Raw genomic sequence first — 18235 nt, forward strand, 5'->3', positions numbered from 1 at the left:
AGAAAAAACAAAGTCCAAAAAGAAAAAGAAAAAAAGAGAAAATGAAAAACCATTATGGTTAATCTTTACACACCAAGAAAACTTTGACTATTTCCAGGTTACATCTTGTTTTACATGTACTTTATGCTCATTTAAGTAGTAAGATTGTAATGCATACTATCAAACCTTTAAAAAAAATCAAATACTGACAAAAATGTATTCACATTCTTTTGTGCAAAAATGCTTAAAATCTGTACATTTATTTTTTAAAATAAAGTTGTACAATTTTTTTTAAAAATGGGGTCTCCTGTTTCTGTTTAGATAGAAACAGCAAGCTTTCTCCAGACTTCCCAGAATGGCTACGTATTGCCCATCCCCACCCCGGAGACTTCTTGGAAAATTTGTGTTGCAGTTAGACCATAACAGATTTGTGTTATCTTGTATGCTAAATGATACCACAGAATGCAACCAATTCAAATGTTGAGGCAATCTGATCACAGTTCCACAGCCAGAAAGAGTCAAGCATGGATCACCAAAATAGACTTGATAAATTATGAGACCTCTGTTCTAATTTCAAACTGTTTAAGACCTGGTTTTCCAGCAACACATAGGGTTTCAAATGCCAGTCCAAAGGAAAGTGGAAGCGTTAGTGTGTTTTCTTTCCCATTCTGATTACAATGTCCATAATGTTGTTCTAAGTAAAGGGACCACATTCCAGCAGACAGCATCATTCTTATAGGGACATCATACTGTGCACAGCTGATACACAGTTGCAAGTAGGCTGATTTTTTTTTCCAGAAAGCCCTTCCTTTCCCATCTGCCTACTCCAAGAATGCCGTAAACGCTTGGTTTATTTGTACATAAAGTAGACTTATTGTTCCAAATAAAAAGTACCTTCATATTTCTCTCTGACTTTTAGGGAGCAGGAACTGATGAGAATTGCCTCATTGAAATATTAGCTTCGAGAACAAATGGGGAGATTTTCCAGTTGCGAGAAGCCTACTGTTTACGTAAGGAAATGCATAACTATGTATACATTATACACATGTGCAACCACACTTTTCAATAACACATAAAAGTATTCCATTTTGTGTCTTTATTTTAAATACTTTGAAACCATTGTTCTGGTTCATTTCTCTGTTGCTGGGGTAAAACCCTGACCAAAGAGCAAGAGGAAAGAAGCAGTTTATTTGACCTCCACATTACAGTCCATCACTGATGGGAGTTAGATCAGGAATTCAAGTGGAAATCTGAGGCAGGAAATGAAGCAGAGATCATAGAGAACCACTTTTTACTGGCTTGCATCTCTGCCTTGTTCAGTCACCTTTCTTGTCCAGCTAAGGCCACCCTGTCCAGAGATGGCACCAGCTACAATAGTCAGCACTCTCTTACCTCAATCACAAACAAGAACAAGAAAATTTCACTACAGACAGGCCCACACAGCAATCTGAAGAGATAGATGTTTTATATGATGTTCCCTCTTCCCTGACATGTCAAGATGACAAGCAAGATGACAGGCACTCTTACATTTGAACTATGATTCGCTGGAATAAAGCAGGAGTGAATTCAGTAGAAGGAAGGATGGGGAGCTTGGTCAACTGCTTCTTCGTCACAGTTACACTGGAAAAATCAGTTCTGATAGTCTGCTTCACAGTACACTGAAGAGAAATAATAATAATGTAGTTTACACATCGATGTAGCCAACAGAAAGGAGTGGCTATATCAAAGAGGGAGGATAAATGGTGTGGTAGAGTAGACAGCATTCATTACACAATGTATATGCATAGGGTGAAACATTGTATTGTTCCATATAAATATTTACAATTATAATCAATCAGACTAAGAGATGAAAGACAATAAAATTAATATGACCCACTCAAAATCAATTGGTTTAATAAGTAAAACTAATAATTATGACTCCGGAAAGGAAAGAATTCCCCAGAACAATCAAGCAAATTTTGCTTGAGTGGAATTACAGATATCTACGAGGCAGATGCTTTTGTATGACGAGAAATGCCCAACATCTTGATTCATGGGAGTGCTGTCCTTTACCCAAGTGACACCTTGAGTATTATAATCAAAACACAACAAACAGTGACCATTGCTTAACAAATACATCTATTTACTTTATGTACATGTCCCTATTCCAACAAGTTACCTCAAAATCAAGCTTTTTCAACTGTTTTAGAAAATGTAATTATTTTCATATCAAATACTTTTGTAATGCATTAATTTCTATCCCACTGTGTATTGTGAGCATTGAGTGGTTCTCACAGTTGCTCCTTATGCTTCTGAAGAGATTCAAAGTTTTTCTTTTTTTGTTTTTTATTGGATATATTTTACTTACATTTCAAATGTCATCTCTTTTCCTGATTTCCCCTCCATAAACCCCCATCCCATCTTCTCTCCCTCCGTTTCTATGGAGAACATAGAAACAGCCCCATCCCGCCTCTCTGCCATGACACTCCCCTACACTGGGGCATTGAGCCTTGGCAGGATCAAGGGCATTTTTCACTTGAAGCATTGCATTGAGACAAGTGGAGCACTTGGGAAAATGGTTGGCCTAGCCAGAAATCTACAGCATGAAATTAATAACTCTGCTCTATAAAATAGGAGACTGCAAAGTGATTTCCAATGTTCTTTTTTAATGGTGGCTCAAAATTCTGCTTAGTAAACCAGATCTAGGTTGATATTATTAACATGCAGGTATCTTTCACATAGTTTATGTTTAAAAAAAACAGCCAACTGACTAATGGCTTTCTCATACTTAACATTTAATAACATTAGCTATGTAAAGACCATTGATATAGGGTTCTACAATAAGTCACGTTTTTAACATGGTTATATTATTGCCCAGAATACAGCAACAACCTTCAAGAGGACATTTATTCAGAGACCTCGGGACACTTCAGAGATACTCTCATGAACTTGGTCCAGGTATGACATTGCAAAATCATACCATTTTTGCATTCCTTATAAAATAGAGACATTCCATTCTTGCTCAGTAGAACAGAGAGTCCATGTCTCTCATAGCTGTGCACATCCTATGTAATAAAATTTTACAGCAACCAAGTTTGACTCACTTAATTGAAAACTTGATTTCCATGTGTTATAACTATGAATGTGCACTATCTCTGTACAAGGATGAGTATAAATGTTTTATCTGCATGGATATCTGTGCACCTCACATATACTGGGTGCCAATGGTGACAGACAGAGGAATAATGTTTTCTGAAACTTGGATTACAGATAGTTGTGAGAAAAGGTATGAGATTTTATATATATACGTATACATACATATAGTATAGTCGTAAAAAGTGCTTTCCTAACCTGGTAAAGAACATGCATGTCCAGCAATACAAAAGAAAAAATTTAAAATGTTTGCCAGGGTGTGTGTGAGTGTGTGTGTGTGTGTGTGTGTGTGTGTGAGAGAGAGAGAGAGAGAGAGAGAGAGAGAGAGAGAGAGAGCATGCACACATGCTCAATGACTGTCCAGTGAGCCAGTACATTGAAATGCAGAATTGAATTAGATCTTATTGAATTTCACTGACAGCAAAAGATTTCAGTGCTGCCTGTACAAGTTCTCCTATATTGTATATTACCAAAGAAGAGCCCTCCTTCTAATTAAAGTTATATGTTTTCATTTATCTTGCTTTTCTATAATGACAAAAGGATATGTAATTATTTTTATCCAATTAACATTTTTCAAAAACATTCCACATGTTAGCATTGTAATAACAGTAATATTTTAAAGTATAATTACCTTTTAGTTTATGTCTCCTTTCAAATGTTCCTGTCATCCTATTAAAGAAAGGCATTCAGAAATTCAAGTGAAATCAGTTCTCTGAATATGAATAATAAAAGTACAAAAACTCACAGGTTCAGAACACAACTTAAAGGCCATAGGCTTTTCTTTAATTTTATAAAGTGTGTGTTACGGCTTGTATGTTTTGATATGTATGTTATGCTGTGTGAATTGTGGTGTGTGTGTGTGTGTGTGTGTGTGTGTGTGTGTGTGTGTGTGTGTGTTTCACAATGTGTGTTTAAGGTAAAGTAATCATTTCTAAATCTATAACACATCAAAAACATAGCCCCATAATTATCAAAAACAAATTTGTTAAAGTCATACAGACAAAATAGCACACTATAAATCACAGAACTCTATACCTGCTAATGCACAGTGAAGAGGAGAGTTACTGCCTCTGAAGAAAGAAGCAAAATGTGTTCTTGGCAGTAAAAAACACAAAAGAATACAAAAAAAAAAAGGAAAGGGGTTCCAGGACTAACACTCATTCTATTTGAGATGCAATTAACTTGTTTCTACTCTCTCTTCTTTTTTCTGAACCCTCCAATGTGCCCTCCTTGTTTATTTTCAAATTCATTGCTTCTTTCTCATTGTGTGTGTTTTCCTAAATGTACATCCAGCTCAGACTGTATAATGTTACTTGTCTGTTTTCTGAGAGCTGAAGAAATAGAAAAGAGCACACAATTTGGCTTCCCAGACCCACATTCTTTCTGTAGAATCAGCAGATGAGAATACAATGTTACACTTTTTGTATTCATTCTTTGGTCTAAAAACTCTTTAGACAATTACTGGATTTGCCTCCCTAGATTTTTCTATTAAAATGTATTTATGAGGGTAGCACATGTACCCCACCGTACCAGTGTAAATGTCAGGGTAAAACCTGTGGAGGCTGGTTCTCTCCTGCCATGTGGGTGCCAGGGATCAAAATCATGCCATCATGTTTAGCAACAAATGCCATTGGTACCCATGAAGCCATTCCAACCAGCTCCCTAAATTGTTTTAACCTGTGCATTTCTCTGGCTGCCTTTAAAACTGAGATGTTGTAGCCAGGACTTTACCATGACCGTTTTCCGTTGTCTTTCCTGTGAAGGGTTAACTTCCTTAAGAATCCACCTTCCTTGAGATCTCGATTTTGAGAAATTTAAAGTGTCAACAGTTTACTAATAAACGCATAATTCATTCCTTTATGAACACGGATTTCTGACATCTTTAAAAATAAAAAAATCTTAATATTTGGAAGAAGGATGACCCGCCCATTGAGATTCATGCACAACTGCGCATGCTCTGACCTTCCTGCGACACATACTTTGAAGAACTAGTTTTTTAATCCTTGCGTCCCCGTTATGTCTCTTTATTTCATAACTTCAGGGTTCTCAGACAATGAAATGGGCCCATGGTTACTGCAAGGCCGAGTTGTAATATATTCTTCCTTTGAGCACTCTGCCACCCTAAAGTCACATGGCATGGCACCTAAAAGGATCTCCCCCCCTTCTAATGTAACAGAAGATTAAAGGCATAGGACAAGTGCTATTTCTCAAGGTCCCATGAAGGCCAGAGTAGCTGATGATGAGAGAGAGCTTGTCACCCAGGTGGCTCAGTCTCTTTCCGTCTCCTTATCGCCACGTTCAGTATGTCACTTCGATCCACAGAGTCAACAACACAGTGGAGGATTATTCACAGGAGACTTCGGCTTTCTTACAAAGGCTGTAATTTTTTCTCTCAAGTTTCACAGGCTAAATCTACGTTAAACTTACCCTATTTAAAATCAGGAGTGGTTGAACATGTTATCCCATTGGTTTTAAAGAGGTTACAATAAGCCTGGTGGTCATCTACAGTGAATATCAAAACTGAAAAAAAAATAGCATTTATTTTTCTTTTATCACTACTGTGGCTACTTCTACTGCTACTATTGTATGTGTGGTGTGGGGTGGGTGCACCAAGGCATGTGTATGCAGGTCAGAGTGCAACTTTGTGCAGTTACCTCTCGCCTTTCATCATTACTTGGGCCCCAGGGATAAAGTTCAGAGCACCAGGCTTTGCACAGTCAGCGCTTGTACCCACTGAGCCATCCTGAGAACCCTCCTGTCTGCTTCTCTGTTTCTCATCTCTTTCTCCTGAGAACCATTCATTGCTACCTCATGTTTCCCTTTCTAAATTATTGTCAGCTTTTCAGCTAAGACTATAGACAGAAGAATAAAGTACAAATTATAATGAAGCATACGGATGAATATACTATAGTGACACCATTACATCATCACTAACCAATTTTTTTTTTCATTTAAGGAAAACATGGAGATAGAGAAACACTTTTTTTTTTTTTTTTTTGTAAACTGCTAACGAGGCGAAATATTACTGACTTCATACTGGGGAAGACTGTTAATGACCAAGTAGATTCTTTCAAATTTCTCCATTTATAAAAGTGAAGCATGTTGCCCAGCCGCAGTAGAAAGGCTTTCTCCTGGTCTTGTATTTAGTTTCGTCCCGTTTGGCTGTTGTCTCTTGAAGGCTTGCTCTTTTCTGAGGAGGGGAAGTGGTGGAACTGAGGAGGGGTGGGTCTGGGAAAGAGGGAATTAGGAGGAGCTGGGAGACGATCAGAGATCAGAGGAGATCGGAGGAGTGTAAACTGTGGTTGGGATAGATTTATGAGAGAAGGGTCTCTTTTTCATAAAAATAAGTGTTTAAAACTGAGGCATATTGCCAAGCAAATTTATTGACTCGCTAGTTAAACTAAAATTTAGTCGTATTGGTTTGACTGGGTTTGGTTTAGGGTACTCGTGAATACACAGCTCATAAAACTGGCCCTATCACCAGCCTAATTAATCAAAACCTGGACTGATAATTTTATGAAGAATGGACCGCAGTTTGTCACAGCCCAACTTAAGACCTCTGAATACAGTGGCACAGTGACGATGTCACTCTGATTTGATATGGAACAATTTTAATCAGAAAATAATTATATAACGTCTTAAGATATTCGCTCACCATTGTGTCAGTAGCTCGTTGCTAAGTTTTACATTTCTCGAAGCACATTTTTACCCCGTTTCATAGTTACCTCCTGCCAGCACGGACAATGTGGAACCTGGGAGAGCTACTTATAGAAGTCCGTTGTCTCCTTCCACTATGGAGGCTCCAGGCAAGCACTTGAATCATCCTGCTGGCCATCATGAGGTTAAATTTAATTAAAACATTGATTAAAAAGATAGGACTATTTTTTCAAGTAACGATACTGCATTGTGTGAATTAAAAACCAGCTTCCTTTCAAAGAGTCTTCTATACAACTGTATTATAATTGAGCAAGAGAAAAAGAAATATTGCCTGCCTGTGTGTCTGTATGTCAGTCTATTTATCTATGTGCCAATCTATTCATCCATTTATCATCCATCTTCTAGCTACCTATCATCTCTATTTACCATCAATCTATCTAATCTCTCTTCATGTATTTGTAAGATGTAAGTCATGGGTTTGTCACTGGATTTCACCTAATATGGCTATAAATTGGTAAGATAAAGTATTAATTCTTAAGTTTGATAACTGGAGTCTGAACAATCTTTCTCTTTGTGCTATGTGAGTGTGTATGGAGTATGTGCATGTGTGTGTATGTACTATGTGCATGTGTGTGTGTGTGTGCGTGTGTGTGTGTTTGAGAGAGAGAGAGAGAGAGAGAGAGAGAGAGAGAGAGAGAGAGAGAGAGAGAGAGAGAGAGAGAGAGAGAGAGACCCGGAGGCAGCAAGAAGTATATAGTAAAACTTTCAACAGAATAAGGGTGGAACTTACACTTTGTAGGAAGTGAGAAATGTTTACTTAATTTAGCACTTTACTAAAGCATACTTGCTTCTTTTTATTTTACTTGTTTCTTTTCCTTAGCATTTTGTACAATGTTTACTTAATCTTACATGAGTACATAGTTTCACAGTACATTATCTGCAAAATGCTAAACACAAAATAATAATGCATATTTTATGGGGACTAATGAACCTCTAATGGAAAATTGAGAAAACAAATTCTGCTAATATGGATTTGATACAGTCTCATTTACTTAGAGTGTTTTTGAAGCACAGAAGTTCGATGTTGGCTCAGAATGCTTATTGAACTATATGATTTTATAGATTTCTGATTTCTATAATCAGTAACTACATTATTGCATCCCCTGACTTATAATTTATTATTTCCAAAACAGTGATTTGGGAAGTTGAGAGTTGACCTGGTCTCTTGACCATTGTGAGCCAATAGTCTCTAACCAGACAATGGAGAACACTACAGTTTAGACAGAACTCATCTATACCTCACTCAGATAGTTGCCATGTCCTCTCTCTGTCTCTGTCTCTCTCTGTCTCTCTGTCTCTCTGTCTCTTTCTATCTATCTATCTACCTCTCCTTCCTTCCCCTCTCCCCCCTCTCACTCTCTCTCCTTATTTCTCTTTCTCTCTCTTTCACATGTGCATACTCATGCCCCTGCACATAGACACATAGACACACACACTAAAAGAGATGGATAGATGATAGAAGATAGATAAATAGATGATAGATAGATAGATAGATAGATAGATAGATAGATAGATTGATAGATGGATGGATGGATTCATACATACATATATACATAGGTACATAGATACATAGATAAGATACATATATATACACATATATATACAGGCATACATATATACATACATACATAGGAAGACACACACAGAGACAGGCAAACAGACAGATAATTATCTTTTCCTTTTCCTCTACAGTTGTATATCCTTGGATTTATCACTTGACCTTTTTGAGAGTCAGACTGCTGCTCCCTAAATTAGTGAATATGAGTTAATTCTCCCAGTTCTTCCAGAATACAAATATTCTATTACCCTTAAGTTTTAGCAACCATGCCATCTGTTCCCATGTGCACCATCACTTCCAGAATCAAAAGAAAGATAATGTAAAGATTTCATTCTGAAAACATCATTAAAATTCAGATATATCCCTTTTGACATTGTAGTACAGATAGAGAATTAGAACATAGGAGATATGAGGTGTTCATGAGCTACAAAGAAGGAAAATCACTACTATGATTCCTAGGAGGGAAACCTTGTATTTAGTCTGCACTGAGTTTTTTGCAAAGAAACAACTGAGGGGGAACACACAGCCCTTGAAAACTGATCCAGTAATTAAGCTGTCCCACAACACTTCCTGCATGCTTTTATTGCACGAGATTTGTGGAGGATCTAATTATCTGTCAAATAGAAAAGGATTAGTCACTTGGAGATTAATTAATCAACATGTGCAGATTACATTGTGAACAAGTGCTTTCGCAAAGAGAAAGAAGAGGAGCTGGCAGAAATACTCCAGCCTTCCTCCTGGTCTTGGCTGCCGGGTTCTCCTGAGGATCCTCTCTGAAATCTGTATGGTGGAGACATCCAGAGCATTGCTGCCATCTTCCTGCTTTCTGTAATTGTCTGTGGTCAGTTTATCTGCTCAAATATTTTCAAGTAGTTTTCCTTGCCTGTAATTTCTGCCATTTTGATCTTTCCTCTTACTCAAATCCTCTACTCACACACAGATGGACACCACAGCAAGTTAAACATGCAAGATTATCACCTATCTAGGCGAAAGCTTGAAACAGAAAGACAGGACAAATTCTAAATAGTCCTCAGAATCTTCGCACACACTGAAGTTTACCTAGCTGCACAGGTAAAAATCATACTTCAAAGATTCAAAAATAAACATAAAAGCCTGACATCAAAACAGGACTCTTTGCATTGTCCATTAGGAATTCTTCAATACTCATGCTGTGTCAAATATAAGTTCTGACAATTGGGACTCATCCATAAACAGAGAAGACTTAAGAAACTCACATCTAAAAAAAAAAGTAAATTATACTGTCAGACACTAAGGAATAAGGGCATTATAAATAACTTTGGAAAGTGATGAAAATGTAACCAGTCAGGATGTTGGAGACAGGAAGTGTAGGGCTGAGCAGAGTGGATAAGTCACATTGTGATATAGGTTGGTCAGAGTAGATCTCATTAAAGATATGTAATGTATTCTGATTCATTTTCCCTCCCCCAAAAAATATTTTATAAGAAACAATTTGATAGTAATTGATAAAATTAAACTATAATCCAACTTTACTTCTAATAAATGGAAATTAATACTCATGAAAAATATATAAGATTTAAACAAACATAAAGAAGAAAGAATGAATCAAACCACAGACAGATGCAACAGAGTGAACAGCTAATTTACTGACCTGGAGAAAAAGTCCAATGCAAGATAAGAACCAGATAAGGTTAAAGAAGCAACAGTGCTAAGGATCAGTCAAACCCTGTAGCCTATATAAACATGGAATTTATTCTGAGGGGCATGAGGGTTAAGTAAACATTATGCAGGATTTGAATAGATGATAACTGCTATATTATATTTATGATATTTACAATAAATTCTATACTTAATAAAATATAATATATAAGTATATATAAATAATATAATATATAACATAATGTATTAATATAATATAAATATATACATAATATAATAAATATATAAATCTATATATAATAATAACACATAAATATAATAAATCTATGGAGAGCACAGAACCAGAAGCCTACATGAAGCCAGTGTCAGCAGAAACCTAGAATATAATGTTAACTGTGAGCCATATGGCAGCATATCAAAAATTAAGAGCACTCCTGGATGAGTTTAGCATTATGTTAATTACTGGGGAATCTTATGTGAACCATGAAACAAACAAACACAAAAGAATCAAATATGGCTTTTACTCTAAGCATGTGGCCACCCACTAAGAGCTGGATAACTGAAAGGGGTAGGCCAGAAGCTTGTTGTTGAGTATATAAAATTGTACACGTAGAAAAGGGTCATGGAGAGATAATGAGTTAGCTGTTGGAACAACGTACATAATACACAAATCTGTAATAGACTGCAGCTAGAGACCCTGAGTACCACTACAACACAGACACAATGTAAGCCCTTATCAATGGCAGGAAGTAGAAGCCTAGGGAGAATAAAAGTAGACAAGAATGCATGGGTACCACAGAGAGAAGGTTAGGCACATTAACAAATTGAATGTTAAGTGAACCCAGTTCCCAAGACAGGGGAGTTTTCAATGAAACAGAATAAAAGAAACAAAGACTACATAAAACCAAGTAATGAAGTCCTGTGAGAAAAAATGATGAACTTACACCAAAGCCTGCAGAAAAAAATCAAATAAGATTTTTTAAAAAACCTAACAGTTACTGTAATAAGTTAATCAAATAAATAGTATGTATTCACAGAAGACATAATGCTTCTATTATTTTCACTTTTTTGGGTAAATTAAAATCACTACAGATAATTGGAAAGGAAGCCCAAGAATACTGTTTACAAAGAATGAGTTCTGGTAACAGTAACTAGATCCCAGAGCTAGTAAAGCCACTGATATGTAGTAATTGTCCTTCTTTAACTCTCAGACCGGCAACTGGTTTAATAAATCTAAGTCTATTCATTATTGTCTCCAAAATAAGAGGAAAAGACATAAGACCTCTAGGAATCTTGTACTGCAACATGTTCATGACTTAAAGATAAAATACCCATAATTTCACTAGCCAGTAAAGTCGCATTTATTCTTTAGAATCTGTCTTTTATTGCTAAATTTTCAGGTCTACAAATTTAATTATAAAATATGTAAATTTATTTCTCTATGAATAATTGAATTTACCTAGAGGGGCTTAGGTATATATTAGCAAAAAGAACATATAAATTGCTGAATATTTAATTTAATATGGTAAATTTAATCCACACAATACTTCGAACAGTCCAAATGTATGGGTACACATTCAATATTTTTGATACTTTTATTGAAAATCTCATGACTCTTGCTATCACCTCTTCTCTCCAAGGTGCTACTGGGTGGAAAAACACTGTGTGTGTGTGTGTGTGTGTGTGTGTGTGTGTGTGTGTGTGTGTGTGTAACACTTACAGGATGTCTTAGTAAAGGACAGTGACAGTGTCCTTCAATAGCAAAGATATTCATATTTGATTATGTTGACTATGCATTACAGGTGTTGGAAGCACTGAATAGACAATGTAAGGTTGTAATGTCCAGGATATATGTGGATGCTTCTTGGTACTACCTCTGCATATGTACAGCTAGTTAATTAATGATGCTTTCTCTGTCTCTGCTTGGTCAGAGACAAGATAAGTTATTTAACCTCACCTTTACCTTCTAGGGATCTGAAGAATCCCTACAATCTCTAGCTTTGTCTCCCATGCAATTCTAGTCAATGTTATCTCACTAGAACCTTTGTCCTTGTAATGACCTTATAATGGTCCTAAACAACATCATTGTTCAAGCTTCAACTCCAATTTCTCAGCCAAAGTGTAAGTTTCTCTGATAAGAAGCAGGTAAGAAAACTGAGGTCCTATTCATGCTATGTAGTAATTGAGAGAAATCCAGGACAACTAAATCCAATATTATCCCCACCATGCACATACATAAACTACACACACACATACACACACACACACACACACACACACACATGCATGCACACACACCTTTGTCCATCTTCCAATCTCACTGACTCTACCACTGGCATGAGCCCATTTCATGACGGGGAAAAGACACTAATTCTAATGTTTTCTCATATTTAGTAATCCCTCCCTCCATACTTTGGCTGAAAGTCTGAAATACACTCTAATCACAAGCTTCTGCCATCACCTTCCTCTCTTGCTTGACCGTGGAGTCTGTTGGGTCTTGCACTGATGACTAGTCCTCCTTTCTTCTGTGTCGGCAGTCAAACAGACTCTGCTGCTTGTAGTATAAGGGAGGGAGGTTAAACAAATTTACAGAAAATTCTCACTTGCAAAGCATAGATTTCACCACTTTTTTGTTGTTGGATAAACCATGTTTTACAAGCCAGACATGACTATGTCTGCATCATCTCACTGAGAGTGTAAATCTCCATTACTACTTCTCACGAGAGATGGACAATCAGCTTGATTGGAGCACAGTGAGGTGAAAAGTGGCAAGTATCATGACATTTTTAACTAAGTACCTCTGTTTGGAAGAAAGGTTTATAATTAAACTTCTTACAAAACTGCATAACAGTCCCTCATTGTTGAAATATCCAAATAATAAGGCAGACTGACCAAGAATCACCACTGCTTGATGATTGGGAGATTTTTTGTTCCAAAAACAAAATATTCTGTATTGAAATCATCTAAAAGAAAACCCCTGCTTATTTCACAGGGAAACAGAGAGGAAGGATACACGGATCCTGCAATGGCTGCTCAGGATGCAATGGTAACTGGGTGTGGCTCCCCACCTGACTAATAGAGCTTTTGTGTAAAGTGAGGCTTGTTCCAATGCTATTTCCTGACTTTATAATGTTTCAGGTGCTATGGGAAGCCTGCCAACAGAAGACTGGGGAACATAAAACCATGCTGCAGATGATCCTGTGCAACAAGAGCTACCCGCAGCTTTGGCTGGGTAACTAGAAACAGGCTCTTTCCAGCTTTTTAACCAGTTGAATGACAGACAAGTAGCTAGGATCCAAGAGGAAATGTCACCCAGAAATGTAGAAAAGTCAGTTTCTGCTCTGAATTATGACATACACCATGTTTCATTTAATGATACTGCAACAGAATAAAGCTCTGCCACTAATTAATTTCTTTTCAATAACTAAATTCCATAGCTCTCAAATACTGAGACTTAAAAGTTACCTATTTAGATATGTTGGCTCTTTCCTAACAGGTACATTATATTGTGTCTGAACAGTTTCTAGCAAGCTGGTCTTTGTTACAGACAATGTGACTTATGAGACATTAGTAGTACCTATTGCTCCTCAAGATGTGCTCACATTAACCTACACTTGATTTTCTGCAAATCGTGCGACTTTTCTTTTTTCCCCTATAAGAAAAACAAATTAAGTATAACTAGATGAAACAACAAGTCCTGTCCGTTTCTCAGAAAACAGTCTACCGTAATTCACCTATGCCTCTTTACTTAATGTCAGTTAAACATGAGTACTAATGGTAGCCAAACTTCATATCTACAATGAAATATCTGAGAACTAAAACATTGCCAAGGATAAAGCTGGCTGAGTATGTTCTTTAAAGAAGGAATTTTCATCGAGCATTATTTTATCTTAGTAATAAAGCCACTCTCTCAAATGAGCTCTTCCAACTTCTATTATCAGTATTGATATCACTCGGAGGATATTTGTATTTAACTTTTATATTTAAGCATTGACTGAAAGTTTGGGTGGACAAATAAATTTAGACTGGTTATTATTTTTTGTTCTCTGGAGATGCCTCAGAGACAATAGTTCACCATGTGTTTCCCTCCCATCTATAAATCAACATTTGAGTCACTGAGTCCAACTGATAATGGACTGATAATGGAATGATAACCATCATTCCCAGACCAGCAATAGTAGTTCTTTGGAGCCCAATATTCAAGCCAGTTTTAGCATCTCACAGGATCTGTACTTGTTGCTAAGAGTAGATACATCGTCACAATGGGTATTAGTACTAAGAAATACTTCAGAGAAATACTACTTTTTCTCTGTATAGTAATCTAACTTGTATCTGTGCTTCATGCTTATGACATGTTTTAACATCTCTTTTGAATCCCATCAATTTCTTGAAGTTTTTCAAGAATTCCAAAATATTTCTGGCCAAGACCTGGTGGATGCCATCAATGACTGCTACGATGGTTACTTCCAGGAGCTGCTGATTGCCATTGGTAAGCTGAATATCATCTGACGGACAACAAACCTTGACTCTCACAGCCCTGAGTGGCTCTGAATGCATCCCACCTGTATGAGTGTGATCTTGATAGAAGAATTTTTCTCAGTGCAATTATTTAAATGATCCCTAAACTCTAAGAAAGTCTGTCCGTTAGTGGTTCAGGTTAGTGAAATAGCAACCTGCAGGCATTAATCAACTGGCATTAATTCCCTAAGAACAGACTCAATTTCCATGAGAGAAAGTCTTGGATACCTAGACTCATAAGTGACTTCTCAGAGCTTTAAGCCTATGTTAGGATCATGAACTTCCGCCCCTCTCTCAGGAGCAGATAAATGCTAACAGTGTGACTATTTTCTTGTCTCTGAGAATAAAGGTGATCGTTTTTTAGTTTTGCTTTGGATGGTTCTTTAAATTTATACTATCTTTAATAAATTTAGAAATAAATCTTATCATCAAAAAACCCTAAATTGTTAATTAGTAGTAAGTTCTACAGGCATGACTTCCCAGTGTTGTTAGAAATTACATGCCCATTGTAGAAAAGACCAGGGCTCTGATTCATCAAGACTATGCCAGTGTTCATGCTTTACCACGTACTGTGTGATTTGGCAGCACAGACTGAAAAAATGTACATAAAGAGTGATTGTGGAGTGTCTTATAATAGTCTCATCAAATGAGCACTTAGATATGTGCTGAATAAACAATCTTTGTGAATGTCTTGGTGTGGAGCTGAGATTTCAGTCACAGCATTTTTATAAATCATGTAGTAAGAGTTTTTTAAGCAAGCACCCTTTGAAAAAGATTTGGTGGATTCTATGAAACCCCAAAAATGTGTGATAGGATGGCTTTTGTCTATGAATTTTTATATAAATAAATGATAGATAGATGATAGATAGATAGATGATAGATAGATAGATAGATGATAGATAGATGATAGATAGAGAGAGAGATGAAAAATAGATAGATAGATGATAGATAAATAGATATAGATGATAGATAGATAGATAGATAGATAATAGATAGATGATAGATCTATTAATAGATAGATAGATAGATAGATAGATAGATAGATAGATTGATAGATAGATAGATAGATAGATAGATAGATTCATTACATCAAACTCCAAATAAATATAGTAGCTATATATCACATGTATGCTAATTAGCAAAAGAGATAGAGTAAAATTATATCGTTGAAATCTCAAGGTGGCACAAGCTGTTGTCAGAAAACAGTGGGCATAAGGAAACAGATAGCAGACATCCACAATAACAGGAAACACCTGTCTGGTTCTTTCCATCAATCAATAGCGAATGAGGATCTACTCATTTCAAATTTGGATGATGCAGGAGGAATAGCAAATCAACAAAATCAAAAATAACAACACTCTGTTCTCCGGGAACTCACCTTCCAGAAATCACTTCAAGTTTACTTATCTCAGTAACAAAAATGAGAAAAAGATGAAGAGATGGTCTCATGATCTAAAATAGTTACTTGAACTATACAGAAATACTAATATAATTTTATTTTAAATAGATATTATAGTTCCTTGTCTAATAATCATTTATGTAATTAATTATTAATGTTTCAAATAAGGGTTTATTGATGGTCTACAGTCTCAACTGATAACTAACAGGGACAACTGTTGGACAGGTTCAAAGCCCTAACAACTGTAACCAAATGATATCTAAAACTGGAGGAGACACTTTACATTTGCTACAGTTTCTCCTTAAATGACCTGCACTGTATTCACAAGTCTTTAAGGGATCAAAGAGCCACTGCTCTAGACATATTTTGTAGACTACCAGAATGGGAGTCATTCAGGAAGGTAAATGGAATGTATGTGTTTGATTTTATATTTGACACAATATTTTTTAAAAATTGATAATAATGGTCATATGCTCAGTGAAGATCATTTGCTCTATAAAATATAATATTGACATGTCATACTTTGCAACAGAGTGTGGCTAGTGTTGCCATTATTCTGAGTATTGAAACTATAATGCAATGTGATGGTTCTGGAAGAATATGTAAGTGCTCTATTTCTTTCCTGACTTCTGAAGAATTGCATCCTGTCATTCAAATTTGTTTCTTGCTCTCTTCCTCTCTAGTTCGTTGTGTCCAGGACAAACCAAGCTATTTTGCTTATAAATTATACAGGGCAATCCACGTAAGTTTGACACATATTTTTAACTCATTTAAAACTAATATCTGTAATTATTATTTCAAAGAAAACGTGTTCAATTAATAAGAAACAAGTTAAACACCAAAAGCAAAATTCACTAGATGATAATCACTATCAAAATTCATTAAAGCAGATAATCTCTGCTTCCTACAACATAGGTAGGTGAGGCATGTGAGACTTCAGGGTCTATCACCTGCATGCAGTTTAGAATCTTAGGGTGTATTATTTATTTAAACTATTAAGATACATGCACCATGACTGTAACAACAGCCTAATGCCTTCCCTGTGTATGACCTGGGCAGATAACCACAGTTATTCTGATTCCAGACCTGCTCTGATTCAGGGAACCTGGTCAGAAATTCTGTTGTTGTAATCCCCCCAAATTTTGAAATGTTAGTAGATTTATACTCAAACTATTCTGATATAAAACATTAGATTATGTTGAGTGGCCACCAGGTGTCAGCATTCTTCTACTTGAAAGACATTTGAAACTTCTCTGAAGGGAGGTCCCAGGCACCCCTTAGCACAGACAGCAAAGTTGAAGTGCTGGGGACCCACAAGCCAGTCGCTACTAAACGGAAGTCCTTCCGTGCTGGACGGGCCTTCGAAGCTGTTTTCTCTACTCACACTTCTGCTGTTTTTAGGACTTTGGCTTTCATAATAAAACTGTCATCAGAATTCTAATCGCCAGAAGTGAAGTAGATCTAATGACCATAAGGAAACGTTACAAAGAAAGATTTGGAAAATCCCTCTTCCATGATATCAAAGTAAGTCTTCTCTTCATGATTAATTTTGCTTCACATATGATTCTTTCTGGACCATAAGTAAAAGCTGTAATTGGAACAACTTGCTGTGGGCACCTAAAAAGGTACATGTCTGACAAGGATGGCTGACGCCAAGAACCCAGACCGCGTTCAGCGCTTTCACAAATGACAACCTGGAAAGTCATTGCACCACGGAAATACAACGTTTAATCTTTGCTTCGAAACGAAGATTTTTATGTAATTATAGAAAACCTTCCCTCCCTAGGACTGTGGTCCCAGGGTTCCCTTCTGGTGTGAAAAGCATAGGACCAGCTGCAACCCTCACACTAGATCTACTGAGGTTGCAGTAGGAGGGCCAACACTTCAAGGTCCTCCTCAACTCCAAAGCAAGGAGAGGCTAGGATCCACTATTTTAACCCTCTCAAAACACAAGCAAGCAAGCATACAAACAAATACAACAACAACAACAAAACCGACAGCATTCCCCATAACATCATAGAAAACAAGGCAGCCAGTCAAATGCCATCAACTGCCAATTTGGAGGAATTTATTACTGAATATCTAAACTCTACAAGACCGATCACTTCACCAATCAGAAGGCAAGAAAATAATTCAAGAACAGAAAGCCAGTTTCTTATTCTGGTCTTCTTAGAACTTTTTAAATGTCATACATAATGGCAAAATAAATGAAATATTTGGTCCATCTAAATCATTTGTGGATGCAGTATAGAATCAATATGTTTAGTTTCGTCACCAAAGAAAGCATAAAATGT

At 36.5% G+C, this 18235-nt stretch overlaps 1 protein-coding gene across 1 annotated transcript in view; it reads left to right on the top strand.

Annotated features, from left to right (window-relative positions):
- ANXA10 (annexin A10) overlaps positions 1–18235 on the top strand; it is a gene marked incomplete at both ends in the record, with an annotated part of 78719 nt that overhangs the window by 58870 nt on the left and 1614 nt on the right. Inside the window, 7 exons of the mRNA XM_080928711.1 lie at positions 899–989; positions 2837–2916; positions 13017–13070; positions 13163–13256; positions 14418–14513; positions 16625–16683; positions 17343–17465. Of these exons, the coding sequence (XP_080784837.1) occupies positions 899–989; positions 2837–2916; positions 13017–13070; positions 13163–13256; positions 14418–14513; positions 16625–16683; positions 17343–17465 (597 nt within the window). The remainder of the gene's footprint in view (positions 1–898; positions 990–2836; positions 2917–13016; positions 13071–13162; positions 13257–14417; positions 14514–16624; positions 16684–17342; positions 17466–18235) is intronic.

The sequence above is a fragment of the Micromys minutus genome, assembly GCF_963924665.1.
Source record: "Micromys minutus genome assembly, chromosome: 14".
In the NCBI taxonomy this organism is placed as follows: domain Eukaryota; kingdom Metazoa; phylum Chordata; class Mammalia; order Rodentia; family Muridae; genus Micromys; species Micromys minutus.